The sequence below is a fragment of the Myxozyma melibiosi genome, assembly GCF_037950935.1.
Source record: "Myxozyma melibiosi strain Phaff 52-87 chromosome Unknown BZA70scaffold_17, whole genome shotgun sequence".
Lineage (NCBI taxonomy): Eukaryota > Fungi > Ascomycota > Lipomycetes > Lipomycetales > Lipomycetaceae > Myxozyma > Myxozyma melibiosi.
The window spans coordinates 137,462-156,180 of record NW_027042931.1 but is presented as its reverse complement, the minus strand read 5'-3'; the positions used below and the strand labels follow the sequence as shown (position 1 = coordinate 156,180).

The following is an 18,719-nucleotide window of genomic DNA, read 5'->3' as shown; positions in this document are numbered from 1 at the left end:
CATAACCTAGTTGTTGCAACGGACTTAAAACAGAGATTTATCATCATCACCTTGATAATTTTCGACAAAAATGGTATTGGTTGCAAAATTTATGTGGAACTCTCTACTACAACAGCACCAAGTATACAACAAAGCGGTGAAAGAAATGATAATTTCCGGATTTGATAGATTAAAATATGGACTTCACAACAGCACCTTCCCTTTGCGGAAATGGTTGAACTGGAGCTCCTACTAGATAGCCCGTTCTCCACTTCAGGCAGGCATACTTGGATATCTTATCGAGGAGATGGAAAATTGCAGCTGGATTAGAAAATAGAGATAAAAAATCGGTGGGATTAGTTGGAGAAAGAAGTTTGTCATAACCTAGTTCTTGCCTGTAGACTGCAATAAACGAGTCCATTATTATTATCATCGTCATCATCATCATCAAGATAAGGATGAATAGCCTGGTCAGGTAGGCAGAGTACTTTTAGGGTTTACATCAGACGCTATAGAAACCCTATAAACCCTATTGTTTTGAGACAGCTGATGATGATGATGATAAATCTCTGTTTTCAGTCCGTTGCAACAATTAGGATTGTCAGACTATCTCCCCCTTCTCCACTTTACAATAAAACGAATTAGATTTTAAGATCGTGTCACAATAACAAATAAATCTATAAAAAAAAAATCTCCAAGTCAAAAGAGAACACATTTCAAATAAATAATAACAAAAATCAAAAATCTCAGTAATAACCATCCAAGCTATCAACTTCTTCAAGAAACCTCACTGCTCATCCATCTCAAAAGTTGTAAGGTCCGCTCTCAAATCCACAAAAAAGTTGATCCGTAACTCATCCCTCTGGCTCTGTGTGAGACAGGTTTGCTGATGATACCAGTGACCAGTGCCGATGTAGGTCTTCTGAAGATACTTAGAAGGGCCTTCGTCTGTCCATAAAATGCGGTTGAGCGTGCGTTTGGCCATAGGGATACCTGAAAAGGCGCTAGTTCTTTCATCGCTGTAATTGCAACAAACAGGAAGCACATGCTGGACTGACTACAGTGGGATTCCACACCAACACTCTGAAGAGGGACGAGGCTCTCTGCCATGTCTTGCAAAGTAGCTGCTGAAGAAGCCGTCTACAGTCTGCAAGCTCACAATACAGCTGGCAATGCTGCGAGGGATATTTACAAGGGGCTTGTCTATAGAGAGTCGAGGCTTGCCTTCATATTAATAGTATTCCGATGGAGGCGTGGCTTGAAAACTGGCATCATTCCTTTAAAGCGAGGTTATCGACCAGCTTATCAAGAAAGCGCAAGGAACAGTCATGATTGGCGCGGTATGGCTACGAAGCTGCTTGAGTCGCTGAGGCCAGGGCGCGAATGCTGCCTTCAGCTTTGGTAGCAGAGCGAAGCCAGTCAATAGAAACTTTTGTGTTGGTTTCAGACAGTCGATCGATAGCTTGATAGATGACAGTAGCTTAGCGTTTATTTGTGGTGCGCCGAAACTTCTCCAGGCGCTTCAAGACAGCAGGAGCATCTGTGAAGAAGAGATGATGATGACGATGATGATGATGATGATGATGATGGTAATGATAAATCTTTGTCTAAAGTCCGTAGCAACAACTTGGCTATGCGTGAAGAAGTGGTTGGCTTTGTTTGACAGTCTATGTTTTAATATCGAAGTTGTGGCCTTCGCTAAGGCGGTCATCGCCCCCTAGTAAATATCAGATCACATTGAGAGTCCAAAAAGCCAGACTCATCATTCTTGGATAGCCCTCCATATTCGACAATAATGCCCAGCCAACAGCATTGTTCTCAGCGCTGCGAAATGAGCGAATGTAGATGTAGCACTTGCCGATGATTTCCGAGATCTCCTTCTCCGGCAGTGTCTTAAGCTTGCTAGAGATGTGCGGAACACGCCAGGGTGGATATTCCCTGACATTGAGCATCTCAGTCGTCGTTTGGCATCAAAGAAACAAAGAAAAAGCTAATTAGTCCATAGCCAGTAGTCTAATCGACTCTCGAGGCGTTCATCTTCTCCAGCCTGGTCCCATGTCTGAGACAGCTACATATGCAGCTATTGCATCTTGCCATTGCATATAACTAGTAGTTGCAGAGTATATGTACGGCCATAGAAATAATGATGGCTTCCTTTGATTTCCTTAAACTGTTTTTTCTCCTCACTCTGGTAGCCTATGTCATAAATAGATCACAGTTGATAGTGCCTGGCTGGAAAGAAGGGTGTAGTGATATGACTAGGCAGTATGGCCGCTTCTTTGCTCCCTTTAGATCCATGGTTCGAGCGAGAGGAGCGGTCATATGGCTAGGCAGTATGGCCGCTGCATTGCTACCTTCAGATCCACGGTTTTAGGCTCACTTGGGAGCTTTTCCTGGATAATTTTGGTCTATATGAGCACCTATAATTCTCGCCCTGATGCCACAACAAAAAACTGTCTTGGTCGCCAATTTTAAATTGAACCCCCGACTGTGGTAGCACCAAGTTTACAACAAAGCGGTGAAAGAAACAAAGTCCCCTGAATTTTATGGATTATACTATGGACTTTACAACAGCACCTTCCCTTTGTGAAAATGGTTTAATAGAAGCACCTACCGGATAGCTTGTCCACCACTTCATGCAGGCATACTTGTGGATCTTAACCAAGGAGACGAAAGTTGAAAGCTGGATCTGAATATGGAGATAGAAAAATGGTGGTGAAGTTGGAGAAAGTCTGTCATAACCTAGTTGTTGCATATAAACTATAATGAAAATAATTATCATCATCATTAATTGAAAATGAATTAACTAGCAAACTATCTATATAATATAACTGATACACTGATAACCAAGAGTTCATATTCATACTGATGAAGCATAGATGATAATCATAGTATGGAAGTACATAACTGAGTTATTCTAAGACATAATCACAAATCAAGCAAAGATAAACTACATATCCTATGAACCGTCAGTAATTGACAATCATCAACAGGAATTCTAACTAATATTAGTGAGGTGACGGCTCTGTGAGTGCTGTAGAAGTTGCTCGGCGACTGACAGCTTGATGCTTTAGGCCAGGAAATCCATGAGTCTCAGGAATTTGAAAATTGCTATATAAGTTTGTTAATAAATTGATAGCCTAGCAGATGAGTCGAACTATAGAAGACCAACCTTGTCATAGACGGACGTCTACCAATTGGATCAAGATGAGAAGTATGTTCCGGAGAGCTGCTATTATTGCTGAGTTCAGTCGAAACTGAAGAGATGCTCTTGCTGCCAACAGAAGGCTGAGATTGGTCTTTCGAAGCTTCTGAGTATTTATAGACACTGAATAATGAAGTAAGCAACAAGAGAATTTTCAAGAATATAGAGAAATATACTTACAGGGAAAGCTCCTGATCATGCGCCATTTGACGGTAGTCCACCCGTACAGCAGGCACATTGCTCTTCTCAACATGAGTTCCCAAACTACCTGGTAAATCAAAACCCTGGCCAAGCCAATGCTCTTTGACCGCAGCTTCAAATCCGCTTTGCAGCACGGAATTCTTTGCAAGCTCACACATGTCAACAGAGGACAGACGATAGATTTGAGCAGCTACTGAATACTCTTCAATCAAAGCCTCTTTCGTGTAAGCAAATTGAAGAGGGTCGTCAGTTGATAAAGAAATATTGAGGCCGCGTTTGAAGTAACTGAAGAATGGGTTCTTGTCATAGGCTAAGAACAGTGCATTGTTACTCAATGGCGACATAGCTATTCCAACCTTGTCGAGGTAAAACAGGTATTGAAGAAATGGAACTTTACGCAACAAAATTCCATGTGAAATCGAGTGAGCAATAAGAAATGCTGAAACCAGATGTTCAGTGTCTCCAGCCTCTCCAGAATGCGGACGAAGTACTAACGTGTTGAAGCCTCTGCCTTTTCTCAAAGCATTGAGAGATGTCATATTCGCATATAAGTAATACAAATAGTAAGAGTAGGGAGGATTCTGCGCTGTGGTCCATTCACTGGGGTAGGGGAATTTTCTGTAAAGCCTTCGCTCCGGTTTCGATTCATCATCGACACTGTCAAATCCAATCACTCTTTGCAGGAAGACATGAAGCTTTGGGTGACTCGAAGGGTCTTTTGAGACTTCAAACAGAGGTTGGAATATATTTTTGATGATTTGTTCAAAATTATTCACAATACCAGTCGCCTTATACACCTCATAAAGACGGGGAAACTGGATGAGCCAACGGACATTAGACGAGAACAGCTTGTAATCCACGACCCATTCAGCAAGTCTGTCCCACTCATTGAGGCTCTTGCCATATATGGAAATGCGGTATTCTGCCATCTGATATTTGCTTTGCTCAAGATCATAAAATACCTCTCTCGTTAGCTCAGCGAGATATTTGCCTTTGATATAATTATCAGTCTTCAGAAAGATTTCGCGCAGTCGAGATTCACCAATTGGATTGTATTTTAGGTTGAACTTGTCAAATCTATGGAAAGTATCTCGATGGGCGTGCATGTCGAGTGTATCGATCGAGAGATCATAAGCAGTAAGATTGAGCGATTCAAACACTTGCTGAAGTGTAAGAAGTTTACCATCTCTGAAAATGACAACCTCCTATTATTGCAGTGTTAGTATTTCTTAGATAGACCGTGACAAAAAAAAAGAAGTGGGAATTAACTCATACATCAGGACATTTTTTCATCTTGGACTTTATAAATCGGAGTAAATGTTTCTGATTCATGCATGCAGAGTGGTGAACGTGAGTATCGACCTTTCTGACATTGTAGAAATCTCGGTGGGGATTCCGCTTGGTATCAGCCAGCTCTTGATACTCATTCGTGAGAATATAAAGATTCCAACTAGCCTCCAAATACTGCAGCCGTCGAAAGGCAAAACTTTTCGAAGGTCCATCCGAGCTGGTATTACTGATCTCTTCCAAATCCATATAGTATTCGCGAATCGACGGAACCTGGACGATATTGGATCGGTGTCCATCAATGTTCTTAGAAACTTGATACACACCGGTGTTATCAAGTGAGAACTCGATATCGTCCTTGATCTCAGGAATATGGCAAGCTTCAAAATTGAAATCCCATCCAACACCATCAGCGCCTTCAGGCCTCGATGGACTCATTTGAGAGACCGAGTCTTCTTCTTTATTCGTTCGGGGCTCCTTGGACGCAGTCCAGGAAGGCGCCGGAGGAGCCGGATAGATTTTCCAGTCAGGTTGATCACGAGGATTGTCTCTGGGACCTTGATTAGACCGTGAAATGTATTTGTGTCGAATTTCAAGGCACTTCTGAACTGATTTGCATATCATTTGCAACTCGATATCCATATCCTCATCTATAGAAGTCAACCGGAGTGTCGTTAGATCCCAACTGAGCATTAAAACACCACATCAATAGCAAGAAAAGAAAGCAGTAAGACCACTCACCATGGGTGATATACTCCGCGGCGCCTTGGGGTCGGGAAGAGTTGGCGGAATCTCTCTGCTCCGGCAATCCAAGTCCAGATGGCCCAGCGGGCTTCAGGTAAGGATCATCGACAGAAGACGCTGACTGAGTCTTAGTCCGCACCGGTGATCTTTCAGCATTGCGCTCCAGCAGAAAACTGCCTTCGGTAGTGCTATTGCGTGAGTGATTATCCAGATGCAGGGATCTGAAGGAGTCCGAAAGGGCCGACTGACTGGGTGTCAGACTGGGAGTCGCTGATGAGCGCCGGAAGCTCATGCTCGCAGGTGGAGAGCTCGCAGGAGGATGAGCTTGAGCCCAATATTTTGCATCGAGATCGGTAAAGGCACGATCTTCGGCGTACGAGAAAAAGGGAGTGCCGGCCGAAGATGGAGACTGCGGCAGGTCGTCATCGCTTGCTTGCTCTTCAGGTCTGATATGCTGGAACTCATCCCCTTCATCGCTAAGAACCCGCATCATATTCGACATCGTTGCGAGTGTTTTGGAAGTGTGAAAGGGCGGAAAAGCAAAAAGGATGCGATCACCGGTTTTTTTAAGTGGTGGCGCGCCGACAGCCAAGCCCCTGAGAGTGAGCCGCAGAAAGTCTGATAGAGCAAGGCTCGACTTGAGTCAGCCAAACTCCGACTAAATCTAAAGTCACGTGAATGTTTTTGCTCTTCACTTTCTTTGCTTTCAGCGAATGAGAAATCCCCAAGACCCCCAGAATCTCCCTCCATCCTTCACTTTTTTGAAGAATCTTGCCGAAATTACCTCTCCTTGTTTGCATTCTGTATATCAGAAGGTACACCGGGGAATACTTCTCTTGTCCTATTGCATTGCTACTGAGCTATGAAGCATATCTTGCGCTCACGGTAACGTAAGAACTAGCACTTCCCTTCTACAAACGTGTGGAATATCCTCTGACTTCTCCTGATAGTTCACACAATGCATCTCCGAGTCGGTACAAAAGTGGCATCAAGATCTCAATTGTTGTCACGGGTCTACACCCCAAGCGCTCTATTGACTTCTTCGATTGCAATCGTCCGAACACAACACAACTTGATATATCCTCAATTGTCTTCAACGCGTGCCTACGCAACAGACCCTCCACCTTTTGATAGTGGAGACAGAGCGGCAAATAATCCCAAGCAATTGCGCAAATCCTGGTTCTCGAAACTGTTCCAGGACAAAAAACCGGCTACCGACTCTTCTTGGGAGACTCGACGTTCGGCAGCAGACGGCTCCAAGGAAGGTTACGAGCCTGATGCTGAATGGGAGGCACTACAGCGGTTGAGCAGTCTCATTCGGAAAGTCAAAAGTGAATTAGCAAGTACGGATGATATTGAGGCTCTTACTGAGGTTGAGTTTGATATCAAAGATGCAGTGAGCGACCTGATCTCCAAGCTGGCGATGCACGAACTACCAGTTGTTCACACCCGATTGATTGAAGAGGCTTGGAAAATTCTGTACACCCCGCAGATTGGGCGGGTTCAAGAGACGGACCTGAAAGATCTTGTGGACGCGAAAGATGTAAAAAGATTACATTTTGATACAGAGGAGCTCAAGCGGCTACTACGCCTTATCGTTCGCTTCGACCAGCGTTCAGATTATCATGTCGTCCTCGGTCGCAAGGTTTATGAAGCTCTGATGCGCGAAATTCCTATCAACAATCAAGCTGAAGCTCAGGAGCAGTTTATGTTATTTGTCCTGCTTCTATCTCGAAACAAGGCTGACAATGAAATGCTTCTCGCTTTTGATCAATTGCTTCAAAAACTTGACTCAATAGACGAGGGTATCGCGGTCGCACTCGTGTCCATTATCAATAACATCACCGATCCCAAAATCCAGGAAATTTTGGTCTCTCGGTTGTGTGATATCGAGGCTTTGGATATAGGCGCTTTCAATATAGTATTGCAGGCCGCCGTCGAAGGTGGCCAGCGCAATGTATGGTCAATTTACGACAAGACTTTGGGAAACGAATCCTATCTTTTACTTCCAAGCCTGGACACTTACGAATTACTGTTTCGTTACATTGTGAAAGGTTTTGAGCCTGAACGTTCTGAGGCATTCATGAAGGATGTCAAGGATGTCATGTTCTCTACGCGAAATGACGGTGTGCTGATTGCGACGTATGACGTGCTCCAAAATCAAGAGCTTTATCGTTCCTATTTGACGGCTTGCATTGTTGTGGACGACAAAAAAGCGGCAGAAGTGATAGCGGCATTGTTTGAATCTGACGGTATCCGAGAAAATTTGGATCCGGAGACGTGGGACGTTTGGGCGCAGTGGATTGCTTACTCAAAGTTCAGTGTCGATGAGGTTGTCAAAGTATTTGACGCCATGGCCGAATACGGATACAGGGTCACTACTGCTACTTTAAATGGCGTGCTACGGGCTTCTCAGGTCTCAGTACAGAATGGCATGGCGACCTCACAATTCTGTGACGATGTTTTTTCACTGTTCAAATCTTACGAAGCGCCGATCGACAATACCTCCGTCAGTCTCAGAATTCGAGATCGATTATACGCAGGGGATGTAAAAGCGGCTATCGCTGCTTTTAAACTGGGAACAAAGGAAGGCTTGACATGGAATGTGAAGACGGACGATATGAAAGCTTTATTCATGATTCTCGAGTCGCTTGCCTCACACACTTCGGCTGAATTTGACGCCTCGATTCTCGTCGAACTATATATGGCTATACGCGTCTATGTCAACAGTGTCGACTATACTACGCGGCTTGCCGTTGTGAAGGCTTTCATTTATCATGGCGAGATAGGAACACTTCAGGATTTTCTAAACGAAGAGATGGGAGAGTCGTATAGATTTCCACCCTCATCTTTTCCAGAACTATATAGCGCCCTGCGCGAGGCTGTGCTGGAAAGCAATTCATCTGATGCAGCATGGATGCTCTATGAGTGTCTGCACATGCATTTCATTCCAGATTACAATACTTATTTGGCTTCGATCAAAAAATTCTGCGATCTCGATTATCCCGAAGCGGCATTGGAGCTTTTCAGGCACGTTCGACTACATACAGATACACCACCTCAACGCGACATGTACTCTGTTATTCTTCGTGGGTTCTCAAGACGATTCTACAGATCTGGAATCAAAGAAGTTCTTATGTGCTACAAGATCGATCTGAATATTGAGCCTGACACTGAGCTATTCAATGCGATTCTTGAGGCCAGTAATACAGACCTGGACGCGTACTATACCTACCATATATGGCAACAGATGAGCTTCGCTGCCACCTCCAGAGATAGCTCTTCAGGACTTGACCGACAGCCGAATACTGAGACGTTCCGTTTGTTGATGAGAATGGCGTCTCTGGCGGGTGCGGGATATGCTGATCACCTTTGGGATGATTTCCAGTACTTTGCGAATGTTCCGATCACATTGGAGGTTGTCAAGTTTTATGTTGTTGCACATTTGCAGTCCGGTACTCGAGGAAAAGCACTCAATATCGCTGCAGTCTTCATGCCGAGAATCTTAGAGAGACTCGAGGCCTTGAAGAATCAGGAAGAAAACTCTTGGCAGAGTTCAGAGTCCGATAGTGTATCGCCATTCTATTCTTCTAGCGAGAAGGAGACTACGGTAACTGAGATTATCGAACTTCTCTACAACTATGTTACACCAAAGGAGAAGGAGATTATCCAAGCCTGGGCATTGAAAGCGTATCCTGAAGAATTCAAGAAAATCCGCTTGTGGGACTTTGAGGCGCAGAAACTGGAGCTCTACGATATTCTTCCATACGCAGTACCGAAGGTCGATGCAAAGACCGGGGCCCTAATCGATCCATCAGAAGCTGAGAAACAAGCACCGTTTATCTTACAGGTTGAGACAGGTCAAGACTTGTTGACTGCACAGGAGCAGGAAAGACATTCGAATATGGAGATGGAAGAGGTGCGACGACGAGAAAAATTTGCAAATATGAACCAGAAGACAGAGGAAACAGAAGTGCGCGAGGAAGATCTTATCGAAGTCCGCAGGAATGGACGCACTTAAAAGTTTTCATTTTAGCCGGTTGTATATAGCGAGAAGTTATATTAATAGAAGATTTGTAAATATGGACAATAGGGCTTAAACAAATACGCTTAATATATAAAATCAGAAACTAGCAACGAAAAAGTACAGGTGATCTCAGCTGAGATTGTATTTAATTGATGTTGCTGGGGTACAAAACATCGGTGGTAGCAAAGAACGTCTCTTTGATATTTCGGATGCTCACAAAGCGAGACAAAATATTGCCGCTGCCGCTTTTATCATTTGTTCCAGATCGACGAGCGCCGCCAAACCATTGTTGACCGACTACCGCACCTGTGGATTTGTCGTTGATGTAGAAATTTCCGGCACTGTTGCGAAGTTTTGTGCTGGCAAGCTCAATCGCCTCGCGATCTTTGGCAAAAATGGAACCAGTCAAGGCGTAATCAGAGGAAAGATCGATAGATTCCATGATAATCTCGAATTCGTCGTCTTCATACACGAATACAGCAAGAATAGGACCGAAAAACTCTTCTCGGAAGACATAGTGGTCTATGTCGCTCGCGACTACCACAGTAGGATATACGTAATACCCCTTGGAGTTATCGGGTTTGCCTCCAATTATGATCTCCGCAGAGGAATCAGTCTGTAGATTCTCAAGAATAGAGGCGAGTTTCTTGAACGATCCTTCGTGAATAACGGGACCAATGAACGGAGTCAGGTCTTTAGGAGATCCGATTGTAAGTTGTTTGGTCTCCGATAGCAAGACTTGCTTGAATTCTGGCCACACGGACTGCGGAACGTAAATACGAGAAGTTGCAGAGCACTTTTGTCCTTGATACTCAAAGGCACCGCGTACTGTAGCTTTAGCAGCGGAAGGGATATCAGCAGATTTGTGGATAAGGTGAAAGTTTTTGCCTCCGGTTTCTCCCACGATTCGAGGAAAGGACCGATATTTGGAGAGGTTTTGTGCAATACGCTGGTACAAGTCCTGAAATACGACTGTGCTGCCCGTAAAATGAAGTGCTCCAAACGCTCTGTGAAAATTGATGTCAGCTTACCATACGCCTGTTGTATAAGAAGCAACCGATTAGAAGTAAGTACATACCTCGACGATAGCACTTCATCGGTCACAAGTTTAGGATCACCGGGAATGAAGTTAATAACGCCATCCGGAAGTCCTGCTTCGACAAAGATGCTGTAGAGAAGGTAATTTGACAGCACTGCAGAGGGAGAAGGCTTCCACAACACGGTGTTGCCCATCAACGCAGGGGCCGCCACGAGGTTCCCCGCAATTGCGGTAAAATTGAAGGGAGTGACAGCATACACAAATCCCTCCAGCGCGCGATACTCTGCACGATTCCAAACACCCGGGGAGGACTTTTTCGGCTGCTGAGCATACAACTCATGTGCATAGAGTGCATTGAATCTGAGGAAATCAACCAGCTCTGCAGCGGCATCGATTTCCGCCTGGTAGATGTTCTTTCCCTGCCCCACCATTGTAGCAGCCATCAACTCATAGCGATACTTGTTTGAAATAAGCTCAGCGGCCTTGAGAAACACCGCGGATCGGACATCCAGTGACGACGACTCCCAGCGTCGCTTTGCTTTCTGCGATGCCACGATTGCCTTCGCGACATGCTCCACGGAAGCCTGGCTGGTGATGGCCACGGTCTCTGAGATGTTTGCGGGATTAGGCGTCTTGACAGTGGCATCGCCTTCAAGAAAAATAGAAACCCCGTCGATCACAAGAGGGATCTGTAGAGGTAAACGAGAATGTAAGGACTTCAAGGCAGCATCCAGCGACTGGAGTTCGGGAGATCCTGCCTGGTAGGCCTTGAGAGGCTCATTTTCGACGGCCGGAGTCTGGAAAGTACCAAGCGACATTGGGTTGGAAGATGTAGAAAGCTAGCAGATGTTGATGGACGAGATCTGGTTCCTGAACAGAGAGAAACGAAGCGGCGGGTAGTGAGGTGCTGCATTGTTAACTATGGTTTTTATATTATTATTAGAACGGCGGATCACTGGCGTCACCAACGGGTGCTTCGTCGTTGCACGAGCCACATCGGAGCCGCAAGCCACAACTTTCTTCCAACTTTCTTTCTCAAGAGTCATCGTCCTTCTCAGGTCCGTGGAGCCCTTACCCCTTTCAGCATAAACGCGCAGATGCTGTGACCACAACAAAGCAAGCAAATTATCGCCAAACCAGGAGATAAAACATACTCGTCTAGCTTCGTTCTTTATTTCCGTCGATCTTTATCTGGCTACGCATCCCACTGATCAGACAGCACCATGCCTGTCGAGGTTCTGAAGGCCCCTCCACCTACTCCGGGTAGTGCTCGGCGACTGAGAAGGGCGCTGCCTGCCCGTAAAACACATGTAAGGACACTAACAGATGTTGATCTAGCATTCGTTATACACAGTCGGCTAACATTTGATCTTATTGCGTCTGTATAGGATGTCTCTACGTTCAAAAAGGTATGTTTCTTATTTGTTGATGATATTTTGAAGTCACGATTTACTAATTGGTTGTTCATCAGGAAAAATGTGCGTCTGAAAGGAGTTTTGATTGATAGATTGATTTGAATATTGAAAAGCTAACGGACGATCTCAACATCAGTGAATGACGACTTCTCAGAACTAGACGAATTTGCTAAAGTCTTTGAAAACGCCAACGACGATCCTTTCGATACAGTTCGTGGATATGGCCGAATTGCGAATTCTCGGTTAGTACATCATCTGATTTGAACGTGCATGATAACATCTACTTATTCGCGTTTTCACCCACAGAGTCGATAAGCTCATTTCGATCGACGCCCCCCCAGAAGATATCACAGCCTGGTCTCTTGAAAGTAGCACATGGGCGCTAGTGAACGATCTCTACATGTACCGTACGGCCCCGCCAAAACCACCCTTGAATCTCTACAAGACTACGTCCAATACAGTGGCAGAAGAGTCTTTCTATCGTCAAAATGGCGCTGCCAGAGAGACTTTGATTGTGATTTCTTGGCTTCAAAAGTACGGAATACCCTTTGCGTCGAGAGATAGAGCCATCAGCAAGCCGGAACTGCGGGGAATTAAGTGGCAGTTTACTCGAGCCCATACGAAAAAGGCAAAAGTTGCGTTCGGAGGGTTTTCTGGTTCCTCGCAACAAATAGCACAGATCAAATCGCTGGATTTGGATGCTCCTCTGCGCGAGAACGCAGGTATCGCGTCCGAGGATTCCGCATATGAGCACGAGCTATTCCGCTATATTTTCAGTTTATTACAGCGCGGTGACTATCAGGCTGCTACAACTGTCTGCGAGGCTACTGGAAACTTTTCGCTTGTTGCTGCTATCAATGGCTTGGTGGAATACCGCGATCCTTTAATTGATGGGGTAACTATTGATACCGAAGAGGCCACATCCCGCGGTACAAAGCGTAAAGCGCTGTGGCGGAGGATGTGCCTGCAAGTGTGCCGGAGCCCAAAGGTCGATAAATACGAAAGAGCAATCTACGGTCTGTTATGCGGAGACCTGGATAGCGTTTTAGCGGTTAGTCAAGGATGGGAGGCTCAACTGCTAGCATATGCTCAACATCTGGCGGTGACTCAACTGGAGACTTTTTTCTCGGCCACTGACCGACTCAACATCTCCATGGGGGAGCTTCGGCCATTCCCTCAAAGTGTGCACAACTCATCTTTGGGTGACATTTTGCGCATTCTGGCCTCCCCAACAAGCTCAGACGAACAGGTTCGATCGGAGTCGGAAGCCCCGTTCAGATACTTGCAAGGCTCAATAATCAACAATGTTCTACATCTCATGATTGCCAACGTTCGCTCGCAGATTGAGCAGAGCTTGGCCGGTGATACGGAGAATGAGAATACGATCATCGGGGAGCGTTATATGCTCAGATTTCTTGCCCACCTGATTCTCTTCCTACGTGGTATCGGCCTAGATTCTGAAGTCTCGGAGGATGACGCGGTCTCAATTTTGCAGTTCTACATTGAGGATTTGGTCGTATGCGGGAAGGGCAGACTGGTTCCCCTCTATGTGGCTCAACTTCCTCCGTCTGCAGCGGTCGAAGCGTACTCGTACCTGCTGGCCGACATTGCTGCCGATGCCCGCGCCAGAAGTGAGCAGTTTGCTCTAGCCGACAAGTTTGGGCTGGATGTTGCTACCACACTTCGAAGGACCGTGCAGCGTGTGTTTGATGACTTGGAAGATCGGTTCCCAGCAGTTGTCAGCTCGGCCGAATTCGACTTTTCAGAGTCGGAGACTGATGACGAAGGGCAGCTAACTGGATCGCTGCTTTGGCTGGTCGATGCCGGAATGTGGGGTGATGTCGTTGCTTCGGCCAACGCACTGTATGTGCGATATCTACTTGCAGGCAGAATTGGAGCGGCAGTTGTTTTCCAGAGCAAACTGGGCGCCTCTCAAGTCCATATTGCTGTAGAGCAACTAGCAAGATCTGGCGAGGATGCGATGACTATGATGGTGACAGATGAAGATAACGGAAGCGCTGATGCTGAGATGATTATGCAGGCTGCGAAGTATCGAGCAGAATTTATGCAGTATGAAGCTCTGGTCGAGGCTGTGCGTATGATCAAGCAGTGGGACGGTTTGATGGCTGAAAAACCAGTCGCTCCTAGCAAGGGTGACCGAGCGCGGCCGCGCTGGTCCGGTAACGACGGCTCAGAAAAGGAAAGTGGGAAATTTTTGCACGCCTGGAAAAATAAGGCACGAAATCTCCTGAACCAGGTCCAGGCTCCGCTGATTGATATCATCGAACACTGGATGGTAGATGTCGAGCTGAGTGCGATCGAAGACGGCGATAAGACGCAGGCGGATGCAATCCATCGACTGCGTGTGCTTTACGTTCCTTACATGCTATTCGAGCTTCACCGGATATTCACGGACGCCGCCATGGTGAAGACTTCCTATGCGATCCGAGGATTTGAGTTGGTGAATCTAGTGGCTGAGAGTACGGACGAGATGAGTTTGGGAAGACTGCTCATTGAGAGCGAGAAACTGAGTGATTATCTTGTAGCGGTTGCGCAGTTGGCGTTGGTTGTTGGTGCAGATCCTACGAACGGGCTGTGGAGAGTATGATGTATATTAAATGTAAATTTACTAGGAATGCAAAATGGTATGTCATTAGTTGTTATTTACAATGAATCATAAGATAGAATACAAACGCGCAACGTCATTGCACGCTATATACAGCGTCTCTTGCAAAATCATACTGGTTAGGTTTGCCCTCACACTGACGATAAATGCAAACGCGTTTTGCTCCTCGCGTGCCGCTACTCATGTCGTCACTGGAGAATTAGAATTGTGTTAGTTACTCGACCTCTTGATTTACAGCAGAAACAAAAAAATAAACAGGAAAACATACCTGAGTGGGCTTGCGATAACCTTAACTGCTGAGCTACTTCTCGGGCATTGACTGTTTCTTCTTCCCTTGCCGAGACTGACCGGTTTTGCCATCAGGGCTAGCGGACTCCGACGTCTGACCCGCCGATACAGATTTCTTTCGACGAGCTTTGCGATCAGCGCCGGCGGACTCCGACGTCTAGCCAGCCGATGCGGATTTCTTTCCACGAGCTTTGCGATGCTGTTTAGGCTTGAATGGGTTTGCCTTATGCATTGCCCGTACACCTTTTTCACCAAAGACACTCCGCACCTCCTTCTCAGACCTATAAGCACCTTCGATAAACGCCGGTTTGACAGGAATCGGCGGCTTAGCCGGATCCACCATCAAATCCCGAAACGGCAAGTACCCAGGACTGCCGGCCGGTACTTTAGGTCGAGCCTGGTAGAAAACCCGGTAGGTGCTTAGAACCCGGCGGTGTTTTTTGCGATCGAAACCGCCTCCGAAACCGGGGACGGGGTAGAATCCGGGGATCTGCTTGGCGGTGGTATACTTCTCCTCCACCGGGGGAGGAATCGAATAAGGTGGTCGCACTTTATCGGGGTCGTATGGGAAGACTTGCACTTTCCCTACACGCTCTGTTGGTTTGAGGGTTTGGACAAATCCATCGATGTATTCATCAACAAACTCGTCCCCTCCAGGCTTCTTGGAATATTCACTAACGGAAGACCTCTTTCCAGCATATTTTGAATGAGATCCAAGAGCGCTCGAGTCTGACCAAGGCTGTTCAACATCCTTTGCAGAGGATCCAAGAGCGCTGAAGCCGGGGGAAACCTGCTTTCTCTCGGGCAGTGTACGCAGGTCGGAAGCGTTAAATCTGTCTGAGGCCCGCTGTTTAGTATCACCAGCAGGAAGACGTTCGCCCACCAAATTCTGAAGCATGGTACTAGGAGGAGGAGGAATCCTGACAACACGCCGCGGTCCTCTCGGATCGAAAAAACTATCGAGAAAACTTGTAGCCTGCGGCTTGTAATACACATAAAAGTATCCCCATTTGCGAAAGTCCCGTCTACGCTTGGGCCGCGTTTTGATATAGCCAGGCTGCAGCTTGAGAGCTTTCATTTTCCAGCGCTTCAGCTCGTTAGGCGCCTCGGCGAAGCCAGGGACGGAGCCCTGGGCGACAGATGTATCCCAATTGCGTCTTTCTTTCTTCTTTCGTGGCCGCGGTTTCTTTTTTGGCTTGATTTCTATCACTGTATCTGTGAGAAGACTTTCGATATCCAAGTCTGGTGCAGGTAGAGGTTCGACAGAACCGGTGGAATATGACCGTTTGCCAACACCCAAACCCGATCCAGCGGATGACAGTGTGGGCCGCTGCCGCTCAGTCAGGCCCGAATTGTATGCAGTTCTCGCAGCGGTGGAAGAAAACCGTCGTTTTTGTGGAGTCGACGGTTCGTCAGGCTCGAGAAACGTGCTGAGTAGAGCGTTGGTGAACGGGCGCGGCTTTTTGCTGTCGGGCAAGAGAATGCCGAGGAAATTCTTGCTCCGGTCACCGTGTTTGGTGGTTCCGTCGGCGGCGAGCTGGTTGGTGGGGCGCGGTTGTCTGTTTTGGTGCTGCTTGTTGATAGGCACTGATTGTTTGTCGGTTGATGCTGGTTGTTTGTTTGATGATGCTGATTGTCTGTTTGTAGGCGCTGATTGCTCCTTTGTAGATGATGATCCAGCAGACGCTGAATGTTTCAATTGTTCCCTTCGTTTCGCTCGTCTCGATCGCCTGTTTGTAGGCTCCGACTGCTTGCTGTTTGGAATCAACTCAAACTCTGGCTCTGGCTCCGTATCTGCAACCTTCCCACTTGGGAGAGCATTACGCCGAACTTTACCTATGGTCAGGTCTCTCGGCGGTACTAACACTGTAGCTTCGGCTTGAGCCAAAAACTCCTCGTATTGACGCCCAACAAGGCCGGTGTCGAGCATAGTTCGAGGACCACGCGGGGCTTTGGCGGCCTGTTCGGCACCAAGGGTGAATAAGTCGTCGAGAGACATCGGCTTCTTGTTTGGAGTTGAAGCTGGAAATGTAACTGCGCTACCTCCATCTTCAGCTACTGCTTTGATCAACTCTTCGGGAGGCGGGGTCTCCCGTATAGGGACGGTCAAAGAGAAGACGAACGGGTTCGATCTGTGGAGAAGGGGCAAGGTAGCTTTTTTGGCGTCTTGTTCGGCTTTGATAGTTTCTTCCTTCTCAGCATTTTCATCGAGTTTGCTCTTTATACTTGGAGGAATGTCGAGGTTCAGCTTTGGAGCCATTTTGAGATAAAGCGGGGTGACGGCCTTGTCTTCGTTACCCAACCATTTGCTGACTTTTCTGCCTGGACCGTCTTCATCCGAATCTCCAGACTCCGCCTTGGCCTGTGCCTTGCGCGCCGCCCTGTCCAAGCGCTTCAGTCGATGATGAACAATCATGACATGTTTAAACTCGTTGCGCGAAATACTGACAAAATTGTTCGGATTCGGCTCGGGCAATTTCGATTCTTCCTTAAGTATCTTTCCACCCCTTGAGTGCGGGTGCGGTGTTGTCCTCGCTCCGGGGGTAAGCTGCAACACGGCGTTCATGCGCCTGATGTTGCGCTCCATTTCTTCTTCCGGGTATGTGAAGCGGGTTCCTTCGAGTCCGTAGTAGACAGCTTGCGGGCCGAGGAGTCTGAAGAAATTTACACGCCGGACCGGAAATCCCGGCGTCCTAGGCGGCGGGTCTCTCGGGAGTCTCGAATGTTTGGGAGTCAGGGTGACCGTGTGGGGATTAAAGTACACCAGGAGACCGAGATCGTACTCGTTCACGCCATAACCCGGAGGTTGGTCCTTCGGGTGAGGGATGGCGCTGAAGGCGTCGTAGTCTGAAGGCAGTTCGCGGAGAAAGACGGATCGTTTGCGTCGGCGCAGGTATTCGGGCTGGTGGTCGGGGATCGTCTCTTGTAGCTCTTCTGTGTCGAGATACTTGCTGCCGCTGCCGGGGTCATGCACCACGACTTTTTTCTTCAAGTCATTGATGTACTTCCACCGGATGTTTCTCGAGTAAAAATCCAGCTTCTGCGCTCTCCAGCCTTTGCCACTCATCGCCTCCAATATCTGCGGCGAGAGACCAAAATTCGGCACCGAATCGACCGCGTCGGGGTTCGGGCCTTTGTACTGAGCCGGCTTGTAGTAGCGTGATGGCAGCAAATGGTAGGTATAGGAAGGCGGCTTGTCGATTGTCAGGAGCGGCTGGATGAACATTCCTTTCTTGGGCACGTATTTCCGCTTGTTTCGGGGATTGTAGGGGAGGTATTTCCTGACACCTGGTTTCCGTGGCGCCCGGGCGTAGAAGGCGACTGCCGAGCCTGACTGTCCATCTTTGACCGAGCGCAAGGATGGGGGACTGTATTGAGGACGAGAGAGCTGTGGAGAGTTAGCTGGCGAGCAGTAGAGGAGGATAAGAGGTGACTTACAGCACTTGCGCTATAGAGCGGTGGTTTATAGCGCGCGCGCAACATCAGCATCGTCCGCACAGCCGGCATCTGCGTTGGAGTATCTCGATTTTTGATATTTGAAGTTGAAGACTGCGGAATTAGAAAAATGAACTTCGAGAATTCAAGAATCTACCGAACTCTCCCAGCGACACCAGCGACACCAGCCCCTCAAGTTACATAATACATTACATAATGATAAATTCTGGGTCGTCTGCGGCTGGGCGAGAAATAAGCTCGGTTTTAAAGCACAGATCATCGTTGCCGTAAGATGAGCAGGGCCTCGATGCGAAAGAAAGAGGTCTCGACTCCGAGAGTGCGGTATCGGGATTGAGAAGACAATAATCTTACAGAAATGCCTCAGTTTCGGCCTCGACCTCGATTTACTGCTCTACTCGGACATATGCGGTCGGAGTGCCGGTTGAGAAGCTTAGAAGAGTCAAGTTGAGTCA

At 47.1% G+C, this 18,719-nt stretch overlaps 5 protein-coding genes across 5 annotated transcripts; 2 read left to right on the top strand and 3 right to left on the bottom strand.

The window, feature by feature from the left end:
- Nucleotides 1-2,786: 2,786 nt before the first annotated feature.
- On the bottom strand, nt 2,787-5,983 carry BZA70DRAFT_285937 (AMP deaminase). Its single transcript, XM_064913822.1, has 5 exons — nt 5,414-5,983; nt 4,661-5,322; nt 3,365-4,590; nt 3,152-3,307; nt 2,787-3,090 (listed from the first exon to the last, which is right to left on the bottom strand). The coding sequence occupies exons 1-5, from the start codon at nt 5,916-5,918 to the stop codon at nt 2,988-2,990; spliced, it is 2,652 nt and encodes an 883-aa protein (XP_064765535.1). The 5' UTR covers nt 5,919-5,983; the 3' UTR covers nt 2,787-2,987.
- A 168-nt stretch (nt 5,984-6,151) lies between these two features.
- Nucleotides 6,152-9,491, top strand: BZA70DRAFT_313219 (uncharacterized protein). Its single transcript, XM_064915016.1, has 2 exons — nt 6,152-6,306; nt 6,367-9,491. The coding sequence occupies exon 2, from the start codon at nt 6,375-6,377 to the stop codon at nt 9,435-9,437; it is 3,063 nt and encodes a 1,020-aa protein (XP_064765534.1). The 5' UTR covers nt 6,152-6,306; nt 6,367-6,374; the 3' UTR covers nt 9,438-9,491.
- On the bottom strand, nt 9,492-11,619 carry BZA70DRAFT_285935 (1-pyrroline-5-carboxylate dehydrogenase). Its single transcript, XM_064913821.1, has 2 exons — nt 10,522-11,619; nt 9,492-10,450 (listed from the first exon to the last, which is right to left on the bottom strand). Exons 1-2 carry the CDS (start codon nt 11,298-11,300, stop codon nt 9,589-9,591), a joined length of 1,641 nt encoding a protein of 546 aa, XP_064765533.1. The 5' UTR covers nt 11,301-11,619; the 3' UTR covers nt 9,492-9,588.
- BZA70DRAFT_297956 (nuclear pore protein 84/107) lies at nt 11,620-14,525 on the top strand. Its single transcript, XM_064914585.1, has 5 exons — nt 11,620-11,792; nt 11,871-11,891; nt 11,954-11,960; nt 12,034-12,139; nt 12,204-14,525. The coding sequence occupies exons 1-5, from the start codon at nt 11,706-11,708 to the stop codon at nt 14,503-14,505; spliced, it is 2,523 nt and encodes an 840-aa protein (XP_064765532.1). The 5' UTR covers nt 11,620-11,705; the 3' UTR covers nt 14,506-14,525.
- On the bottom strand, nt 14,526-18,366 carry BZA70DRAFT_313216 (uncharacterized protein). The gene is made up of 3 exons (XM_064915015.1): nt 18,250-18,366; nt 14,792-18,199; nt 14,526-14,714 (listed from the first exon to the last, which is right to left on the bottom strand). Exons 1-2 carry the CDS (start codon nt 18,316-18,318, stop codon nt 14,969-14,971), a joined length of 3,300 nt encoding a protein of 1,099 aa, XP_064765531.1. The 5' UTR covers nt 18,319-18,366; the 3' UTR covers nt 14,526-14,714; nt 14,792-14,968.
- Nucleotides 18,367-18,719: the final 353 nt, after the last annotated feature.